The 18,845-nt window shown below is 54.2% G+C and overlaps 8 protein-coding genes across 8 annotated transcripts; 4 read left to right on the top strand and 4 right to left on the bottom strand.

Annotated features, from left to right (window-relative positions):
- Positions 1-60: 60 nt before the first annotated feature.
- FAH12 (Oleate hydroxylase fah12) lies at positions 61-1,530 on the bottom strand (the record flags this gene model as incomplete). The annotated part of the gene is made up of 1 exon (XM_049381257.1): positions 61-1,530. The coding sequence occupies one exon, from the start codon at positions 1,528-1,530 to the stop codon at positions 61-63; it is 1,470 nt and encodes a 489-aa protein (XP_049228924.1).
- A 4,378-nt stretch (positions 1,531-5,908) lies between these two features.
- On the top strand, positions 5,909-7,177 carry J4E87_009682 (uncharacterized protein; the record flags this gene model as incomplete). Its single annotated transcript, XM_049381256.1, has 2 exons — positions 5,909-6,011; positions 6,066-7,177. 2 exons carry the CDS (start codon positions 5,909-5,911, stop codon positions 7,175-7,177), a joined length of 1,215 nt encoding a protein of 404 aa, XP_049228923.1.
- A 359-nt stretch (positions 7,178-7,536) lies between these two features.
- Positions 7,537-9,094, bottom strand: J4E87_009681 (uncharacterized protein; the record flags this gene model as incomplete). Its single annotated transcript, XM_049381255.1, has 3 exons — positions 7,537-8,425; positions 8,505-8,999; positions 9,048-9,094. 3 exons carry the CDS (start codon positions 9,092-9,094, stop codon positions 7,537-7,539), a joined length of 1,431 nt encoding a protein of 476 aa, XP_049228922.1.
- A 534-nt stretch (positions 9,095-9,628) lies between these two features.
- Positions 9,629-11,519, top strand: ADE17 (bifunctional phosphoribosylaminoimidazolecarboxamide formyltransferase/IMP cyclohydrolase; the record flags this gene model as incomplete). Its single annotated transcript, XM_049381254.1, has 3 exons — positions 9,629-9,647; positions 9,699-11,036; positions 11,086-11,519. The coding sequence occupies 3 exons, from the start codon at positions 9,629-9,631 to the stop codon at positions 11,517-11,519; spliced, it is 1,791 nt and encodes a 596-aa protein (XP_049228921.1).
- Positions 11,520-12,029: 510 nt separating this feature from the next.
- On the bottom strand, positions 12,030-12,553 carry J4E87_009679 (uncharacterized protein; the record flags this gene model as incomplete). Its single annotated transcript, XM_049381253.1, has 2 exons — positions 12,030-12,464; positions 12,512-12,553. The coding sequence occupies 2 exons, from the start codon at positions 12,551-12,553 to the stop codon at positions 12,030-12,032; spliced, it is 477 nt and encodes a 158-aa protein (XP_049228920.1).
- Positions 12,554-13,115: 562 nt separating this feature from the next.
- On the top strand, positions 13,116-14,131 carry J4E87_009678 (uncharacterized protein; the record flags this gene model as incomplete). Its single annotated transcript, XM_049381252.1, has 2 exons — positions 13,116-13,119; positions 13,173-14,131. The coding sequence occupies 2 exons, from the start codon at positions 13,116-13,118 to the stop codon at positions 14,129-14,131; spliced, it is 963 nt and encodes a 320-aa protein (XP_049228919.1).
- A 571-nt stretch (positions 14,132-14,702) lies between these two features.
- Positions 14,703-16,271, bottom strand: J4E87_009677 (uncharacterized protein; the record flags this gene model as incomplete). Its single annotated transcript, XM_049381251.1, has 4 exons — positions 14,703-15,446; positions 15,493-16,081; positions 16,133-16,215; positions 16,263-16,271. 4 exons carry the CDS (start codon positions 16,269-16,271, stop codon positions 14,703-14,705), a joined length of 1,425 nt encoding a protein of 474 aa, XP_049228918.1.
- A 457-nt stretch (positions 16,272-16,728) lies between these two features.
- Positions 16,729-18,592, top strand: J4E87_009676 (uncharacterized protein; the record flags this gene model as incomplete). The annotated part of the gene is made up of 7 exons (XM_049381250.1): positions 16,729-16,821; positions 16,868-16,939; positions 16,991-17,123; positions 17,173-17,277; positions 17,324-17,647; positions 17,707-17,923; positions 17,971-18,592. The coding sequence occupies 7 exons, from the start codon at positions 16,729-16,731 to the stop codon at positions 18,590-18,592; spliced, it is 1,566 nt and encodes a 521-aa protein (XP_049228917.1).
- Between the last annotated feature and the right edge of the window lie 253 nt (positions 18,593-18,845).

Below are 18,845 nucleotides of genomic sequence, written 5' to 3'. Positions count from 1 at the left end.
ACTCCCGAACGCCGTGGCAGAATAGTCCGCTCTAAAAGAAATAAGATTCGTGATCATTGCTTACTCGTTGTCACTCTCAGGGCCAACCTCCATCTTCGCAGCCTTCTTAGCTCCGGGAGCATCCATCTTCTGAGGTGGCACACCGAGGCCGTTGTGGTTGCGGAAGAATAGAACACCCTTGCCCTCACCCTCAGCACCAACGCTGGGCTCGACCCACTGGCACCAGCGGGCACTCTTGTACAGAGCCTTCAAGAAACCGATGGGACCATCCTTTGTGTCAGAGCGGTAGTGCCTGCCCATGATGGGCTTGATAGCCTCGGTGGCCTCGTCGGCGTGGTAGAAGGGGATGGTGGAGATGTAGTGGTGGAGGACGTGGGTCTCGACGATGCCGTGAAGGAGGGTGCGTCCGATGAAGCCAAACTCGCGGTCGATGGTAGCAGCGGCACCACGAGTGTAGGTCCAGGTGGTGGCATCGTAGTGGGGCAGGGTGGGGTCGGTGTGTTGCAGGAAGGTGATCATGACGAGCCAGTGGTTGACCCACAGGTAGGGGATGATGTACCAGACGAAGAGGTTGTTGAAGCCGTAGCTCTTGCCGATGAAGGTGAGAGCAGCGATGACAAGAGCGATACCGAGGTCGCTGAGCAGGATGAGGTGCTCGTCGCGCTTCTCGTACAGGGGGCTGGAGGGGTTGAAGTGGTTGACACCGCTGAACAGGCCGTTCTTCTTGCCCTTACCCTTGCCCTCGATCTGACGCTCGTGGTTGTTGTGGCCGGTGACGTTGGCCATGAGGTACATGGGCCATCCACCGAGCTGCTGGCCGATGGTGTGAAGCAGGGTGTAGATGGGAGTCTCGTCAGCCAGCTCGGAGATCTCGTGGATCGCCTTGCCGACACGGGTAGCGTAGACCTCGCGGGTCTTGGGGACGAAGACCATGTCGCGCTCCATGTGGCCGGTGGCCTTGTGGTGCTTGCCGTGGGAGATCTTCCAGGAGAAGTAGGGAACGAGGAGGAGAGAGTGGCAGACCCAGCCGACAGTGTCATTGAGCACCTTGGAGGGCGAGAAGGCCTGGTGGCCGCACTCGTGGGCAAGAATCCACAGACCAGTGCCGAAGAAGCCCTGGAGGACAGTGTATAGGGCCCAGAGACCAGCGCGGAGGGGCATGTTGGGGACCATCTCGGGAGTCACGTAGTTGTGGAACACGTAGAAGGTAGCGGCGAGCGAGGCGAGGTCGCGGGCGACGTAGCCCAGACCACGGATGGCAGAGCGCTCGAAGCAGTGCTTGGGGATGGCATCGCGCAGCTGCTTGATGGTGTAGTCGGGGATCTCGAACTCGTTGCCGTATGTGTCGAGGAGCTTGCCAGTAGCCTTCTTAGAGTGCTGGGGCTGCTCGTCCATCGAGGACAGCGACGTGTTGGAGGCTGAGCCGGCTGGCGAGTCGAAGGGTGAGGCCGAGACTGAGTTGGCAGTCGAATCGGCCGTCATGTTCCTCTTCAGCACAGGCTGCTGGGCGCGGGCAGTCGAGGTTGCCATGGTTGGAGAGTTTGTGGTGTGGTGGTGGAGGGGAACGAGGGTTGGGGTGGGGAGCAAGCCTGAGCAGTTGCAGCACCAGAGGGCTATCAACTGTTGAGATGCAGGGCAGGCTGCGAATTGGTGAGTGTGCCGGGGCTGGCAGGTGGATGAAGGTCTGTACGACTTTCAGAGAGTGAGCGAGATTAGGTGAAGGAGGGCGCTGTGTGTGCGGGACAGGTGGGAATTTAAAGCAGGGCCCTCAGGGCGGTGTCGATGAATTTCTGGGTATGCGCCAGGGTAGGAATGGGCAGGTCGACGAGCCAGGGGCGTTCGAGAAGCCGTTTCGCTTCGATAATCAGACAGGTCCGGCTCCATCAACTAGCACGCTTTCTCTCTACACCTTGTGCATCTCTCTCCACTCGGCAAAAATTACTTTCACCATTGCCCTCCCTCGCCACCGCACTGGACACGGACAGCTCTGTCCTGGTCGAGAGGCGTGGTACACGGTGCCATCTCCACCGGCATGCGTGTCCAGCACTGCATTCTCTAGCTCCCCTCCCGCAACAAGCCAGTCTACATGGGGCCCTGAATTTTCAGCAGATCGCTCTCATCCGCTGGCTTGGCGCGTCGCTAGGCACGAGTATGGCAAGCAGACCGCTTGTTTGTGCCCATCACCACCCGCACTCCAGCGCCTCGCCTAGAGTCGTCGCCCGCAGGTACCAGGTGGACATCTGCCGGGCTTGAATTGGTGGCGATTGTCTGAGTTGGCGCCGAATGAAACCCGCTACACTACTGAGTGTGTAGGCTACTACCTCCTACCGCGAGCAAAAGCAATGCGCACTCTACGGAGGCCCGCAATGGCTCGAAAACGTTGTGGGCGCACATCGCAAAAAGTCGGAATGCCTCCCACGGATGGTGCAGGCCTCGCTGCAGGGTCTAGGCTAGCGCGCCAGGCACCATTCAACCAGATTGATTCGCCGCAGACCCCGCCGAGGTTCAGCCTTCGCCCTTCGAACGAGTCTCCACACGTGGAGGGGTCCTCTGGGCCACGTCTCGAGCTCCCATCACTTCTGCCATCGCTACCAGAGGCCTCTTCACGGCGTGGCATCGCATGACGGGCTCACTGACGCTTATCTATGTACTGCGGCTGTTCAACGGTCGGCTTACATCCTTCGTCGGTCCCAACAAACTATACATCGTCATCTCACACCTAGCCACTGCCCCGTACATGTCCAGGTGCATCGCTTGGCGCTCTCGGTTACTAGTCTATCTTATCTTTGCTAGCAGATTCTCGCAAGCCATACCACAACGGTCCTCGAACCACGTCGAATTGGCGTCTAGCGCAGTACTCCTCTTACACCTGTATCACGATACTCAGAACCTATTGCACTCGTTATGCTTTGCTCGCGTTCAAGGTCTCTTGCTGAGACTCACCTCCGTTCGGGCCGTTGTAGCAGGGCGTCTCACATCTTTCGCCCCGAACACACTCTGATGATATCAACTTTCTTCTTCTCATCACGAATTTCTTTACAGACTAATCCGGTTCTGGAACTGCGTTCAGCCTTCTCTCGGCCATCTTCGATAAGTGTGGTCGCGCTGTAGCGACTAGCACCTACGTACTCGGGACTTTCACATGCCAACCCCACTACCCCATCACCACCGGCAAGTGGATCACGGAGAATATTGAGCGGAGGATCGCCCCTAAAATACGTTCAACGGCTTTATCGGGCCCCTCAGATCGATCCTGGGACTTCCAACCTTGATCTCGGCGCATACTAGCAAGCGACGAGCTTCAATGGCGATTTCCACATGTTACAAACGTTCTGCTGGGGCGGCGATGATATCAAATGCACCGGGCAGGTCTCGTGCTGGAAATCGATCACTCTAGTCACGGACCCTAAAGGGTTTTTCACGTGTCTCCGAGGTACTTGTCACAATTGGCCACTTACCGCATACGTGGACCTTGAGTGTAGCACTGGGTTCACGATCAACACAACACATGCTATAGTGAAGCATGCCAACCTAGGAAAAACTTGAACACCCTGGAGCCTACGTTTACGTTGGGTCACCCACTTTACAGGTTTTTGTCTTGATGTAGCCCGCAGGCCTGTTCAGGTTTTTTTCTTGTACGAGGTGGAAGCACCATTGTTTATCAGTGTTCATTGCTGGCTTTGGGCGTCCTCCTTATACTTCCAAGTGCTGACGAGAAATAGCGGCACACGACTTGCTTCAGCACAATCAAACATGCGGAGATTATGCCTAGATTTGCCTCGGCCAACGTCCAGAGGCCTCGCTCTACAAAATCCCAGGTTTCGTCTCGTTGGTTGCGTACGCTATTAGCAACGGCTGTAGCACGTAGTATTGACGTTATTGTTACACTAACGATACTGTCAGTGCATGTACAGCACATGTTGATGCACACGCAAGATACTTGTCTATACAAGCAACACTTACAACCCGCCGAGCAAGAATATGCTGTATAGGAGAATCATCTCTTGGGATTTGAGCCGTAGTCCCGAGATTTCCCAAATGGGCAGTGCCAATACGATCACATCTGTCGTAATATTGATCGCGGCGTTTGCGACCCAAAATTCCGAGCTGTCGATGCAGTTTCCTTCGATATCCTTATCCCAGGATCGCTGGATTGGGACGCATTGGAAGATAGTCGCGAAAACAGTGGCAATACCAGACGCGACAACGATGGAAAGTGCGCAATAACACATCCAACGGAAGTGGCGTGAGATGAGCATGCTTGAACTGAAAATGCGCTTGTACAACAGGATAACGGAGATTTTGTTCAGGCACACCACGACTTTGTATGGTGTCTGCGCGAACCAGAAAGACTTGAGGCACGTCCGCAACCCTTCGATCGAAAGATCAGCCTTGTGTTTGCCATAGCCGTACCCAACAGATATGTGAACAAAAGCCGACATCGATATGGAGAATAGCTAATACGTCTTAGTCAGAACACCAGCGAGCATACACTGGACTTACCAAAGACGCTACGATCGCATAGTCGTCAGCGCGTAATGCCACATCTCCTCGAAGTCGAACGACAATTCTGGCAACGACCGTGAGGCCAGCGACAATGATCATTACAAGAGATGTCAAGTACAGCTTCCATCCTTGGTTGGCTTCACCATCTGATGGGAAACCCATATTGAACGTCATCTCGTATGGAAGTCCGTATCGCTCGACAAACTGCTTTGTGAGAAAGACATAACTAAGTCGAAGCCTCGAGCGGACAAGGTCACATTTGAATGCTTATTTCTCATCCTTCGGTCTGTAACCAAATGCTTGTGCCGCGGAGCCCACATTGCCTTTTTCACGTCTCTATGTCATGCACCCAACTTCACTGGCTGTAACAACAGCTCATATCGCTATCAGTGGAGAGACATTATCGAATGTGGTGATCTTCGGGACGGGTGAACCGATCAGTGTTCCTCCGACCCCGGGAAACACATAAGCGACAATCCTTCACATGTCGGCCTCCCGTTTGAGGAAAGGCGTCAAGGAACCTTGCATGCGGCGTAGTTGTACGAGCTGTCCTGCAGGGTAGTTCGGATATAAGGACATCGAAGGAATTTCCAATTATATTCGCGCACGGCAGCAATCGAATCTAAGATTGTGACCAGCGTTCTTGTTGCCTCCTGCATCTCAAAGAGCACACAATCCTACGGACACCAATTTTCAGCCGCACCTTTCTGTCGACAATCGCTGCTCTTGTAAGGAGTGATTAGATCAAGATGCATAGTCTTGTAACCCTATCATTGTGGTTATGTGCCATTGAGTTGTCTCTGGCTGCGCCGAAGACATTCTCCTACGAGCACGCGAAGACGGAGAACGGGCAGATCACAGGCCATCGTTCACCCAAAGTCAACGGGGTCTGGGAGTATCTGGGCATCCCATTTGCGCAGCCACCACTTGGTGCTTTACGATTCGCTGCACCTCAGAAATACAAAGGCCAAGATGATTATGTTGCTGCCAATTTTGTAAGCATTTACTTAGCGTTACCAACCCATAAGATGCAAATGTGTTGACGATCAGAACAGGGATAGTAGGCGTCTGGTATTGATGCCGCATGTATTATTAGGCTGATATTATGCACAGTGGCTGCCCACAACAACCTCCTAGCTGGCCCGAATTTCCTGGATTTACTCCTCAAGCATTGACTGTCCTTGACTCCGGTACGAAATCCCAGAAACAGAGGGCATATCAGTGCAAGACGCCGTAACGACAGCTCGCGAGTTCGTGCATCTTGACACACACGAAGTACCCTATACTCTATCTATAACTGTGCTAACCGTTCCAAGTACGTTACCATTGATATACAACACTACCCACACCTGCCAATAGGTACTGATTTGAATCCTTGTTTCAGTTTGCTGGTGGTGCTGGAATGCCCACAAGTGAGGACTGCCTTACCTTGAACATCTGGTCGAAGCCAAGCATTAAGTCTGCTAAGGCGAAGAAACCTGTCTATGTTTTCTTTCATGGAGGACGTAGGCCATCATTTGTCCTCCCATCCCCAACGTCCACTTGTCTTACTTGAACAGGCTTCGCTGGTGGCTATACCAACACGCCCTTTACCAATGGCCAATACCTCGCAAACAACGAGGACATCGTCGTCGTTTCAGTCAACTACCGCCTCAATGTCTTTGGCTTCCCTGGTGCCCCTGATGCAGACACCAACCTAGGATTGCGCGACCAACGTCTCGCAGTGGAATGGCTTCAGAAGAATGTCGCAGCATTTGGCGGAGACGCGAATAAAATCGTCATATCCGGTCAATCTTCCGGCGGTGCGGCTGTGGACTGGTGGTCCTATGCGTACAAGGAGAACCCTATCGTCCACGGTCTCATGTCCACATCAGGAAACGCATTCAGCTTCCCTATGAACACCCCAGAAAAGCAACGATCCAACTGGGTTGACATCGTCAACCTAGTAGGCTGCGGCTCATCAAACGACACACTGTCCTGCATGCGCCGTCAACCCTGGGAAGTCCTGTCAAAAGCCGCAGCAAAGATCGCTCCCAGCCCAGGCGGCAGTCCCGTCCGTTCAACACCGCCTTTCTACCCCCTCGTCGACAACGAAACCATCTTCTCCGACTATCTCTCCCGCTCAGCAGCCGGCGACTTCGCTAAACTGCCTTATTTCCACGGCCACAACGACCACGAACAAGGCTACTACGTCATCCCAGCTTTTGCACAAGGTCGAAACGTGACGGAGGCGCAGGGCGACCAATTCCTTCTTGAGTCCTTCGTCTGTCCCGTTTCCCACGAAGCTAATGCACGCATCGATGCCGGTGTACCCACGTGGGTCTACCGATACTACGGCGATTGGAACAATACCCGTCTGTATCCTACATCTGGTGCGTATCATGGGACTGAACTGAACATGATTTTTAGTGGCTCTGCGGATGCCAGTGGCCTCCCTCAAACGCAGGCTCAGAAAGACACTGTTAGGCTTGTGCAGCGGGCTGTTGCGGCGTTTGCTGAGGACCCGAAGGAAGGGCTGACGAAGCTGGGCTGGCCGGTCTTTGATCCGAAGAAGAAGAGTTGGGGTGAGATTGCTGTGGGGAATCGAGCGGAGGTCACGTTTGCGAGACCGGAGAAGTATGATGCAAAGTGCGGGGACGTTGTATTGGGGTCTTTACAGGGCATGTCGTAAGGGCAGGTAGGGACTGTGCTGTGCAAGCAAATCTCAGCAGATCTTCGCATCAGACCCTACGGCCTTGAAGCACGACATTCCAATCTTCGGCCCGGTCAGGTCCTTCATGAAGTCCTCATTGTATTGATGAGGTCACTACTGAACCGGAAAATAGCAACACTGGACCAGACCAGCTCGCCCGCTAGTAGTTATTACGTATAGAATTCATGAACGAGGAGGATACGTCGATCTTAGGAGTGTGTATTCCGTTGCGCATATACAGATGTGGTATTCAAAGCCTGACATGGATTCAACAGATGACAGTTCCAATGGCATCGTCGGAAGCTGCTCTTACCAGTAACCAGACTCAAGCACGAAGCCTACAATCGTGCTCTTAGCGATCTAACATCCAACTTCCTCCAAGCCAAGAACGCAACCAAAGCCACAACACTGATCCGGCCAACAAGTGCCGTGGCAACCGCCCTCCTGACAAGCGGATAGTAGCCCTCTAACATGGAATTGACTGCAGCGCCTCTCGCCATCATCTTCGCTCTCCCGCTTTGTCCCCACCCTCTTCCTACACCCAAGCCAGCTATGCCAACCTCACCAGGCTTCTCTTCCTCCAAAGATCCAAGCGCTTCACTGCCAATACCTGGGAAGTCCTGGGTGGGCAGCCCTGTCGCATTCTGGCTATTCGTCGTTGTCACGCTCGACGCAGCTGTGCTCATTTCCAAGGACTTCTGCTTCCGGAACCGGTACGACATGGCCCACATGACGAACCGTACGTCCCAGTTGGTAAACGTAGGGTATGTCCAGAGCTCCAGCGCGTTGTGTGGTGGCATGTGTTCTAGAAAGTCGCTTACGACGCCCAATGTCAAACCCCATAGCAATAATGGAGGCCTACGGTCCTTAGATCTTCCCTCGGGGCCTGCCAATGCTTCTCTGATCGTATTTGTGATACTCTGTGGCGCTGCTTCGACGGGTATGAAGTCGGGGATGGTTGCGCAATGCGTCGAGTTGGCTGGTACGAGTTGTATGGCAGCAAACATCATCTTGCTCAGCATGGCTTGTAGGAACCAGCGCTTGATACCAAGTTCAGACTTTGCCAGACGCGCCGAGACATCGGCGTATTCGTGTGTACGGAGAGCCGGCGAGAGAAGGGCGCGAATGGGGACCCAATGTGACGAGGCTACTTCGGTGGGCTGCAGGCGTTGCTGTGGGTAGGCGGGAGAGGTCAGGAGGTAGATGTACGGGCATAGTACCATGAGTCTGCTTGTGGTCAGCCGAGGTTCGGTCGATTATAGTCTCCATGATCCAAGTCTAAGTGATGTTGAGTGTGACGACGTACGGTACTTTGCCCCAGCTCGTCGTAACGATGCGCTGCGGTAGATTGCCGACCGCGATCGCATTGGCAGGGGTCAGATCAATGCCAACCTCTTCGAGCGCTTCTCTAGCTGCTGCTGCCTGGTCGTCCTCATCCTCTGGATCCCTCTTCCCACCTGGCAATGCAACATGTCCGTTCCACTTATCACCAATTCGTGCGGCTCGCTTTATGAAGAGTAGCTCGGGGTCTCCGTGCTTCACCCATTCTTGTGAGAAGAAGGCGCTTAGTGACGACTCAAAGTCGAATTCGGAATGGGGCTGTGCGACAGATGATCGTCTGCGTCGAGGCGGTAAAGGGCTATCGGAGCTGTCAGGCCAATGCGAGTAGTTTGGTTGTATGCGCAGTATGAGGGCTACGGAAGCGCGTTTAGGCAGGTTTGGCGGACACGCGACATCGGGATAGGGGTTCGCGTTGAGCTCCAGCAGAATAGACTGGAGATGGCTGACGAGGTCTTCGGTACTACTATGCGTTGTCATGATGTCTACGGGATCTCAATGCGTTGGAAACGGAAGTACGCGTTCGAAGATGGATGGGTCGGGAGGCCCACGGCACATTGGCGAGGGTGGTGACTTGTCGCGGGTACTGCTGTGCATGCAAGTGACACAAAAAAGAAACGCGCGCCGCGATGAGGTCTAAATGGCGGCGGATGTGATTCTTGAGAGATTCAGCGGCTGATATATGCGTATCGCAACGGAGGACCGAGGCGCGATAATTGACATGGCCATGGCGATTGGCTGCATCGCTCAACTCTGCGTAGAGGAGCTGACGAGCGGTGAGTGGACGCCATGATCGGTACGACACATGGATATGGGAAGACAGGCGATGCACAGCGGGAGCTACGTGTATATCTAAAGGATACGAGCCGTAGTCATCTGGAGTTTGCGTCTCGCAGTCGCGTAGCGGAGACGAGCTCTGGCCAATCGGGCTAAAGCCATGGAGGGGCAGGCAAATGAGGTCACTTGTGAGCCCCGCGACGCCAAAAAAAACTCCACAGTGTGTCGTGCGCCATTGTTTTGTACCCCAGATCTCTCTGCTTCGATTGACTGCCTCTCTTCAATTGACAACTGAACATTCAAATCATAGTCAACATGGGAGGCCAAAAGACAGGTAACCACGCGCTTCCAGTACCCATAAATTGCTCCTAACTCTTTGCGCCAGCGATTCTGTCAGTTTATGACAAGACCGGTCTTCTTGACTTGGCCAAGGGACTGCACGAATGCGGTGTCCGCCTGCTGGCCTCGGGCGGCACGGCCAAGATGATCCGCCAGGCCAACTTCCCCGTAGAAGATGTCTCTGCCATCACCAAGGCGCCTGAGATGCTCGGTGGACGCGTCAAGACGCTCCACCCCGCCGTACACGGAGGCATTCTCGCGCGCAACCTCGACTCGGACGACTCAGACCTCTCCGCCAACAGCATCGACAAGATCGACTTCGTCGTATGCAACCTGTACCCCTTCTCCGAGACCGTCGCGCGCATCAACGTTACCATCCCAGAGGCCGTCGAGGAGATCGACATCGGAGGTGTCACCCTTCTTAGGGCCGCCGCGAAGAACCACGCACGCGTCACCATCATCAGCGACCCCAACGATTACCATGACCTCCTTACCGAACTCAAGAAAGACGGCGAGGTCTCAGAGAACAGCAGACAGCGCTACGCGTTGAAGGCTTTCGAGCAGACCTCGTCATACGACACCGCCATCTCCGAGTTCTTCAGGAAGAAGTACGCAGGCGACGGCGACCAGTTCCTTACCCTTCGATACGGCGCAAACCCCCACCAAAAGCCCGCGACCGTCTCGATGCCGGAAAAGTCTCTTCCCTTCAAGGTGCTCTGCGGCTCTCCCGGATACATCAACCTGCTCGATGCGCTCAACGCATGGCCTCTGGTGCAGGAGCTGACCAAGGCGCTCAACTACCCAGCCGCAGCCAGCTTCAAGCACGTTTCGCCTGCGGGCGCGGCTATCGGAGTCCCCCTCAGTGAGGTGGAGCGCAAGGTATACATGGTCGACGACATTGAGGGCATTGAGAAGTCGGGTTTGGCACAGGCCTACGCTAGGGCGCGTGGTGCTGACAGGATGTCAAGTTTCGGCGACATGATTGCCCTGTCCGCTGAGGTAGATGTCCAGACTGCGAAGATCATCAGCCGCGAGGTCTCCGACGGTGTCATTGCACCCGGCTACACCGCCGAAGCTCTGGAGATCCTCAAGAAGAAGAAGGGTGGAAAGTACCTGGTCCTTCAGATGGACCCCGACTACGTCCCAGGCCCCGAGGAGACCAGGACCGTATTCGGCATCACCCTCAAGCAGCACCGCAACGACGCCAAGATCGTCCCTGCCGATACTTTCAACACCGTGATTGTGCCCAAGAACTCTGGAGCTCTTCCGGAGCCTGCCCAGCGCGACTTGACTGTCGCCACCATTGCGCTCAAGTACACCCAGTCCAACAGTGTTTGCTACGCGCTCAATGGCCAGATCGTCGGTCTCGGGGCTGGTCAGCAATGTAAGTTCGACAGATCCTATATGGTGAGCAACCACTAATTCCTGTACAGCACGCATTCACTGCACTCGCCTGGCTGGAGACAAAGCCGACAACTGGTGGATGCGTTTCCACTCGAAGACGCTAAACCTCAAGTTCAAGAAGGGCACCAAGCGCCCCTCAAAATCCAATGCCATCGACCTCCTGTGCTCTGGTCTCGTCCCCGAGTCAGGCATTGAGCGCGACGATTTCGAGGCCAACTTCGAAGAGGTACCCCAGCCGTTCACCGCGGATGAGCGCAAGGAGTGGCTCTCCAAGATGGAGAGCGTCGCTGTCAGCTCTGATGCCTTCTTCCCCTTCATCGACAATGTCTTCAGGGCGCACAGGAGTGGTGCCAAGTACATTGCTGCGCCTACAGGAAGCCAGAACGATGGCGCCGTCTTCGAGACTGCTGAGAAGCTGGGTATCACCTTTGTTGAGCAGCACATCCGGTTGTTCCACCACTAAGAAGTTGGTGTGAGAGATGAAGATGATATTTGCTGATGACTTTAACGTGCATTGAATTGGCGAGATGACCAGTCTAAATGAGATGAGATTACGATACCTTCAAAATGTGGATACTTCGACCTCCAACTCGACCATCAGTAAATTGTGATCTATTGAGTGGCACGGCCTGCTCCTTGCCTTGGAAGGCCCTTCAGAGTGCTGCCATCCTTCTGCGCGGTGATCAGTCTCTCCGCAAGAAGAATATGTGATAGTAAAGTGCTGAGCTCGACACAGCTGCAAGTATCACCATAGTGGTGTAGAACCGCGTGGTTCTTGAGTATTCAACGTAATCCGTGCTGCCGCAACGGCAGACAGGCTGGCGGTACTGCAGCAGCTAGAAAGCGGTCGGACGGCCTTCGTGATGATATATCCTTGAGAAGTCGGACGATGTATGCGACGTAGCGTGAGGTACCGGTGTGACACATACACGATCGCAGTCCTAAAAGCGCCTGCTTCAGCCGCATTATAACCTCATCTGACCCTCCCTACGCCCGTTATCTTATCTTCAACCATCTTCATCAAGACATCTTTATCCTTGACCGCCTTTACCCTCTCCCCCTCCAGATCCTCCAACTGCCTCTCTAACTCCTTCATCCTATCCACTTGCTCCCTCTCGCTCCAATTCAAACCCGGTAGATGCGCAATCAACCTCTCAATCTGCTGCTCCTTCAACGTAATATCTTGGGCCATTTCTTTCAGATCTGCTTGAAACTGCTCTGGGGAGGGTTTAGGTGGGGCCGCGATTGTTTGTTGTGAGGGGTCTTGGGCAATGCCTTGTTGTGTGTTCTCGGCGGCGTTGCGTGCTTCTAGTTGCGCAAAGGTTTCGAGGGGTTGTTGGCCTTCGGGGACGCTGGGTGGGGCGTTTTCGCGGATTTGACGGAGGGCGGCGGACATTTGGTTTAGGAGCTGGGTTTGTTAGGAGGAGGGATCGTGTGTTGGTTGGAGGGTGGTACCATGTCCAGTTCATCTTGGATTTGGGTGAGGATGTCGCCCATGATGGCAGGTGGATATGTTGAATGGGTGGAAGCTTCTAGCTGCTAAGAGATAGATATAAAACCGGGTTCCAAAGCTGCGAGTTTGGCGTGCTTAATTTGAGTGTGTATGCTACAGACAAGTATCGCGTTCGAGTTGTAGAATGCGCCGGCTGGGCTAGCCTAGCGCGTCACCGCCATGTCCAGGGCTCAAATTATACGCGAATGCTCTTTCCCTCCAATTCACCCCACTCGACGCCCGGCACCCACTTTCATTCTCCGTCGCGTCAATCTTTGTGTAAATATGTCACATTCCAAGCGCTATCTCAGGATACCGTGATGCGACCTTCCCTCCGCCCACTATGGCTCCCACAAACCTCGTTCCTCGCACGGCTCCCCCGAACTACTCCGCACCGCGTCCCACGCCGAATCGCGACCACATCAGCGCGCAATGCTGCACCAATTGACCTACCCAAACTCAGACTTTCGCCCGGCTCTCTGTATCACGATTCGCTTACGACATTCCTCGAATATGCGAAGGAAACCAATCTAAATTTGACCTCGACTCTCGCTATTGGTACTATCTATGAGTACATGTCGGCGCAGGCGCTCATGCGCCTAGGCTTCTCTCTCTTACGTATAGGTCGTATGGGGGATGCGGGCATAGACTTGATTGGACACTGGGTGCTGGGCCCTCTCAGAGAACCCATGCCCGTCATCGTACAGTGCAAGGCAAGGAGTAATAGTGTCAACCCGAAACACATCCGCGAACTCGAAGGATCTTTCCAGGGTGTACCACCGCATTGGCGCAACAAGGATGTCTTGGGGCTATTGGTAACAACAAAAAAGGCTACGACGGGGGTGATGAAAGCTATAGCGAACAGTTCGTGTCCTATGGGCTTCATACTCATATCGCGGGAGGGACTAGTGGAGCAATTTGTTTGGAACCGGGCGGCAACTGAGAGAGGGCTGCAAGGAGTAAGTGTCACGGTGAGGCATACCCCGCGGGCTTTACTGGAAGATCCTGAGGAGGGATTAGAAGAGGACGCGAGGGTATCAAAGAAGAGTCAGGACAAGTTCAAAACTTCGGGAACGATGAAAGACATACAATTGACCTGGATGGGATCGCCCATCTTTCCAGACAGGGACAACCTCGACCAGGAAACCCTCAAGCTCATGCGCCAGATCCCAGCCAACATTGTGCATGTACCCGCCCCTGTCGTTGAAGTGGAAGAGGAAGAGCCACCTCAATCGCGTCCTAAGGGTTCTGCAAAGGACAAGAAGAAGGTCACACTAGTCGTTGCGCCCAAAATCGGTCGGCCCTTGAAAAAGTGGTCCGAGAAAGCGCCTCGTCCACGTGGAGGACAAGTTTCAGGCACCTTAAAGAAGCCTACCGAAGGTCATACCATGGGAAGACCTCCAGGATCGAAGACTAAGCGTAGAGCGGGCGATGAGCCTGTGGTGATAGAGAAACCACCGAAGCCACCGAAGGACCCTCACCGTCATAAAAAGCTGAGGCAGCAGATACCTACCTGCCGTCCACGATTGGGAAGACCCCCTGGATCGAAGAACAAACCCAAGGTACCTGTTGATACTGGCTGAGGTGGGAAGACTCGCATTCTTTTCGGAGAATGTGGTCTGTCGAACTTTCATTTGTCCTACCAGGGACACCCACACAAGCGCCGATTATGACCGCCTCATCCACTGCACACACGATCTCAGTCACAGCTACAGGCTGTGCATGTAGCCACGCGGAGCTGAGCAGGACAATCGACAATAGCGCATGGACGAGGCGGACGAGTCAGAACACAGTCCGGCCAAATATGAGCATGATATGCCGAACATGGGAATCACTCACACCTGCACTTCGTAGACGATCATTGAGTAAAGATGCCCACACCCCAGTCGTGTGGATCATGGGGAGACATGGATTTCCGGCTACGCTCCCAAGATTCCCAGACATCACCAAATGGCCACTTCAGGAGCAAACCGTGGATCGAGGAAACAAACAAAATACTTCATTAAGGTCAAAACGTGGGATGCTGTTCGTACTCAACTCGCGACACGAGGGCGGACGCAAAACCATACATAGTACTAGATAATAATACAATCCTAACACATGTTGTACAAAGACAAACTAAAGTATGCCATGATCTAATTGTCTACTGTGCTATCAGTAGTCAAATCGATCTGGCAGCACGAGAGGAGCAACCAGTGTCCATGTGTAAATGCCGTAGCACACCCATGCGCTGATGATCTTTGCCCAACTGGCCCAGTACGTCCGGCCGACAGGAACGAAGCTACCGGATACATCCTTCTCGTCAAAGTTTGTCGTGAGGAGAGTGGCAACCCATGTTGTGCTGAGGAAGAAGATGATGTGGAAGAGGGTGTAGTTGTACTGTGTTGCGTTGCGCTCGTCGTCGCGCGGGTTCTTCTTGCTGGAGGGCTCGTCGTCTTCGTCCTCGCTGTCGGAGTCGTCGAGGGCAGAAGCGGGGAGGGATCCAGACTCTACAGCAGCGCGCAGGGCAGCCTGGCGCATGTCGCGACGGGACTCGGGCTGTTGTGTGACGAGACCATGTTCGTAGTCTTCGGTGCCAACCTGGGCGTAGCCGTTTCCGTGAGGGTTGCCTTGGGCGCCAAGAGCGAGGCCGTATGTTGCTGCGCGTGTGGTGGTATAGGCGACTGTGACGAATGTAACAATCGCGCCGATGATGATGGTCGCCTTACGAGTTCCACGGGCGCGAATGAGGGGGTTGCATTGATGGTCGTCGGGCTCCATGCCTACGGCAGACAAGGTGAGGTAGGTGCAGTAGACGGCTACGATGGCGGATTGGGCGAGACCAGCTCGGGGGTTTACGTCCTGTACTGCGGGGTGGATCGAGGCGACGGATGAAATGAGGAGCAGAATCAAGTTGATCTGTCTAAGTTAGCTAGTTTCGGCATACGCCCAGAAGTCAACTTACGGTAATGGCTGCCTGGTTCATGCCGCATCCACTCTTTGCAAAGAAGATATACATGACAATGGTCATGGCGATTGACGCTAGGTACATGGACATGGCACTACCCACGAGCATGCCTGTCCAGACGCGCGACTCGGTGGTTTCGATCTTCTCCTGGCAGTACTCGGCCCAGTTGTGCGCCAGATCCACGAGCAGAATGAGTCCGATGAGAAGGAACAGACACGCGCCAACCATGGCGAAGTAGTTACCCCAGACGATGAAGAACGAGTTCGGGATGAAGAAAGTCAGAACAATCATGCCGATCCAGCCCATGATCTTGGGAGCCCAGAAGCCGTTCTGTATGGTCGCGCGGCCGTCCTTGGAAGACCGTACTCCGATGAGCATAAGCGCCATGAGGACGTGGAAGAAACCGAGCGCGAAGTTGATGCGCTGCACTGCAACATATCCGTAGCATTGTTCGCCGTGGCACTTGATGTCGACGTAATCCAGAGTGAGGTGGGCAAGCTTCTTCATGGCCCAGTCGGTGAGCATGATCCATGAGACAATCGAGTTGATGAGCAGGATGAGCGCGTATGCGATACGAGTGGCGATGCTGCGCGCAGTCAGTACCTCTGAACATATCTCCCAGAACTTGTGATCCTACCTGTTACCGCATTTCCCTCCGCAAGAGCCCATGACGGCGCTGCATGTCGCGGCGCCACAGCAGGAGGCGGCAACGCTCCAAACCTAGCCATGTTAGCAGCGCGCGGTCGCGACGGAGCGTGTCAACGTACGGTGCCCATGGCGGGCATAGCCAGGAAGGGGACGGATAGTAATGCACCCATGGTTGAGATGCCGTGAGTCGCCGGGGTTGTGTTGTGGAGAAGCTGGAGGCACGAGGATGAGGCCGGTGACGTTCCTGCGCATGCGCTTGTGTCGCGGCTCCTGCCGCCAAGTCACGCCTTGGCCATCTTATCTCCGATCAGCTGCAACGGCCATGCTTCACTTCGACTCTCCATTCACTCGACAAACATCGGTGTGGTGTCTTGGGGTTCGCCTGACTTCTTGTTTGCTTCGCACTATAGACTCCTTTCGCGTCCTTCATTCTTTGCTTGCTTCTTTTGCATATCTTTACCTGCGCTATTAGTTCCTCGGCTTAGCAAGTGCCGATATCAGTTCCAGTCCGCGATTGCGCAACTCGATATCTCCCGCACTCGATGATCAGCGCACTGCAATAACACCTCATTCACACTGACCAACATGGTCGCCGAAGAGCAGCCTCCCACCCACAAGAAGACGCGCATTATATCCGTCGTTGCTGCCACCGCAATCGCCCTTGCTTGTGGTACAAATGTACGTCTCCGTCATACATCTGGAGTGGGATGCTAACAGACTCCAGTATGCCTACTCAGCATGGGCACCGCAGTTCGCCGATAAGCTCCAACTCTCTGCGACCCAGAGCAATGTCGTCGTATGCCATCCTACGTACCTCCTGAACACGAATGTCGTCTTACAATTATAGGGAACGGCCGCCAACCTGGGCATGTATGCGTCTGGCATACCCATGGGCATCATAACGGATAGGAAGAGCCCACGACTTGCTGCGATTATCGGCATGTTTGCGCTCTTCGTTGGCTACTACCCCATCAAGCTCGGTAGGATACCTCGTAACTGCTCGCCAGATTATTGTCTAACTGTCGCCAGCGTATGATGGAGGTCCAGGCTACATGAGCGTTGGCCTGATATCCTTGTGTTCCTTTTTCAGCGGTGTGGGCAGCTGTGCTGCCTTCCAGGCTGCTTTGAAGACGGGTAATACCCCCATCAACTTTCGGGAGACTTGTCCTAACACTAGCAGCGACACTCAACTGGCCTACTCACCGTGGATCGGCCACTGCTTGCCCACTGGCTGCTTTTGGACTGAGCGCCTTCTTCTACACCCTCATCGCCGGCATAGCATTCCCAGGCAATACCTCTGGGTTGCTTATGATGCTTTCTCTCGCCACCTCCCTACTCGTTCTGGTATCGATACCCTTCCTTATCGTCGTCGATCACAAAGCTGGCACCGGCTATGCTGTGCTACCCACCAGCGAACGTACGCGACGCAACTCCAACGTCCTGCATAAGACAAGGTCCAACGGCTCCAAGTACAAATCATCTGCTCCTCCACAGCAAGAAACCAGTAAGCGATGCTTTCCTTCCACCTCCGTCTTCCCCTTGTCACCTGCCAACCACTTCTAGCAGCCGAAGAAGAACAGGACCGTCCCTCAACCGAGACCTCGTCACTTCTCTCGTCTGGCCCTGGCGACATCATCGACGATGACGACGACGCAGCAAGCAAAAAGTCGGCTCACTCATGTATAGATATCACTGGTCTGGCACTTCTGAATAAGTCGGAATTCTGGCAATTATGGGTACTCATGGGCCTCCTTTCAGGAGTTGGTTTAATGACAATCAAGTACGTATACTCCAGATTTCCATCGTGGTCATCACTGACTGGTGCAGCAACATTGGTCACGACGTTCAGGCCCTTTGGAAACACTGGGACGACTCCGTCAAGAACGCCTTTGTCGCTGACCGTCAGCTATGGCATGTGTCCATAATCTCGCTCTGTTCCTTCTTAGGACGTCTATCTTCGGGCATTGGTTCCGATCTTATTGTGAAGCGACTACATCACTCACGCTTTTGGTGTGCTGCCATCTCTGCCACCATCTTTGCTTTGGCTCAAGTCGCCGCCATTCGTGTTGAGGATCCCCACTTCCTGTGGGCTGTGTCCGGACTCTCCGGACTCGCGTATGGCGTTCTATTTGGTGTCTTCCCAGCGCTCGTGGTTGATGCGTTTGGTCCAGATGGCTTCGCCGTCAACTGGGGCTTCATGACTCTGGCACCTGTCGTCAGCGGAAACGTCTTCAATCTCTTTTACGGCGCGGTCTATGACTCCAACTCGGTAGTTGAGCCAGATGGTCAACGTGGATGTGAGCTGGGTCTCTCGTGTTACCGCACCGCGTACTATGTCACTCTCACATCGAGCATATTGGGCATCTTCGCTTGTTTCTGGGGTATTTACGGCGAGCATATACGCAAGAGGCGAGAGTTGGAGGAACACGATGGTCATAGAGATGCTTGATTGTATTTCGCGGTGTCGGCACAGATAGTATGGAGGCGAAGCTGCATAGTTCCTCGTGCCCCTCCGTCTGTTAGTAAACCATGGCATCTAAGACTATCTACGGGGGGGGGGGGGGGGGGGGGGGGGGGGCGCAAGTCGGTGCGCAGAATTTGGTGATAGGGAATGAGTGCAGTGTTGAGAGACAAAGAATCGCGCAAAGTGAATTAACAGATTGGGTGCGCGTCTTGGTCGCCGAACCGTGGTGGACAATAGA

Source organism: Alternaria ethzedia (assembly GCF_023757985.1).
Source record: "Alternaria ethzedia strain BMP 0044 chromosome Unknown scaffold_38, whole genome shotgun sequence".
Taxonomy (NCBI): domain Eukaryota; kingdom Fungi; phylum Ascomycota; class Dothideomycetes; order Pleosporales; family Pleosporaceae; genus Alternaria; species Alternaria ethzedia.
Note: the sequence above shows the minus strand (reverse complement) of the source record. Positions and strands in the feature narration are given on the sequence as shown.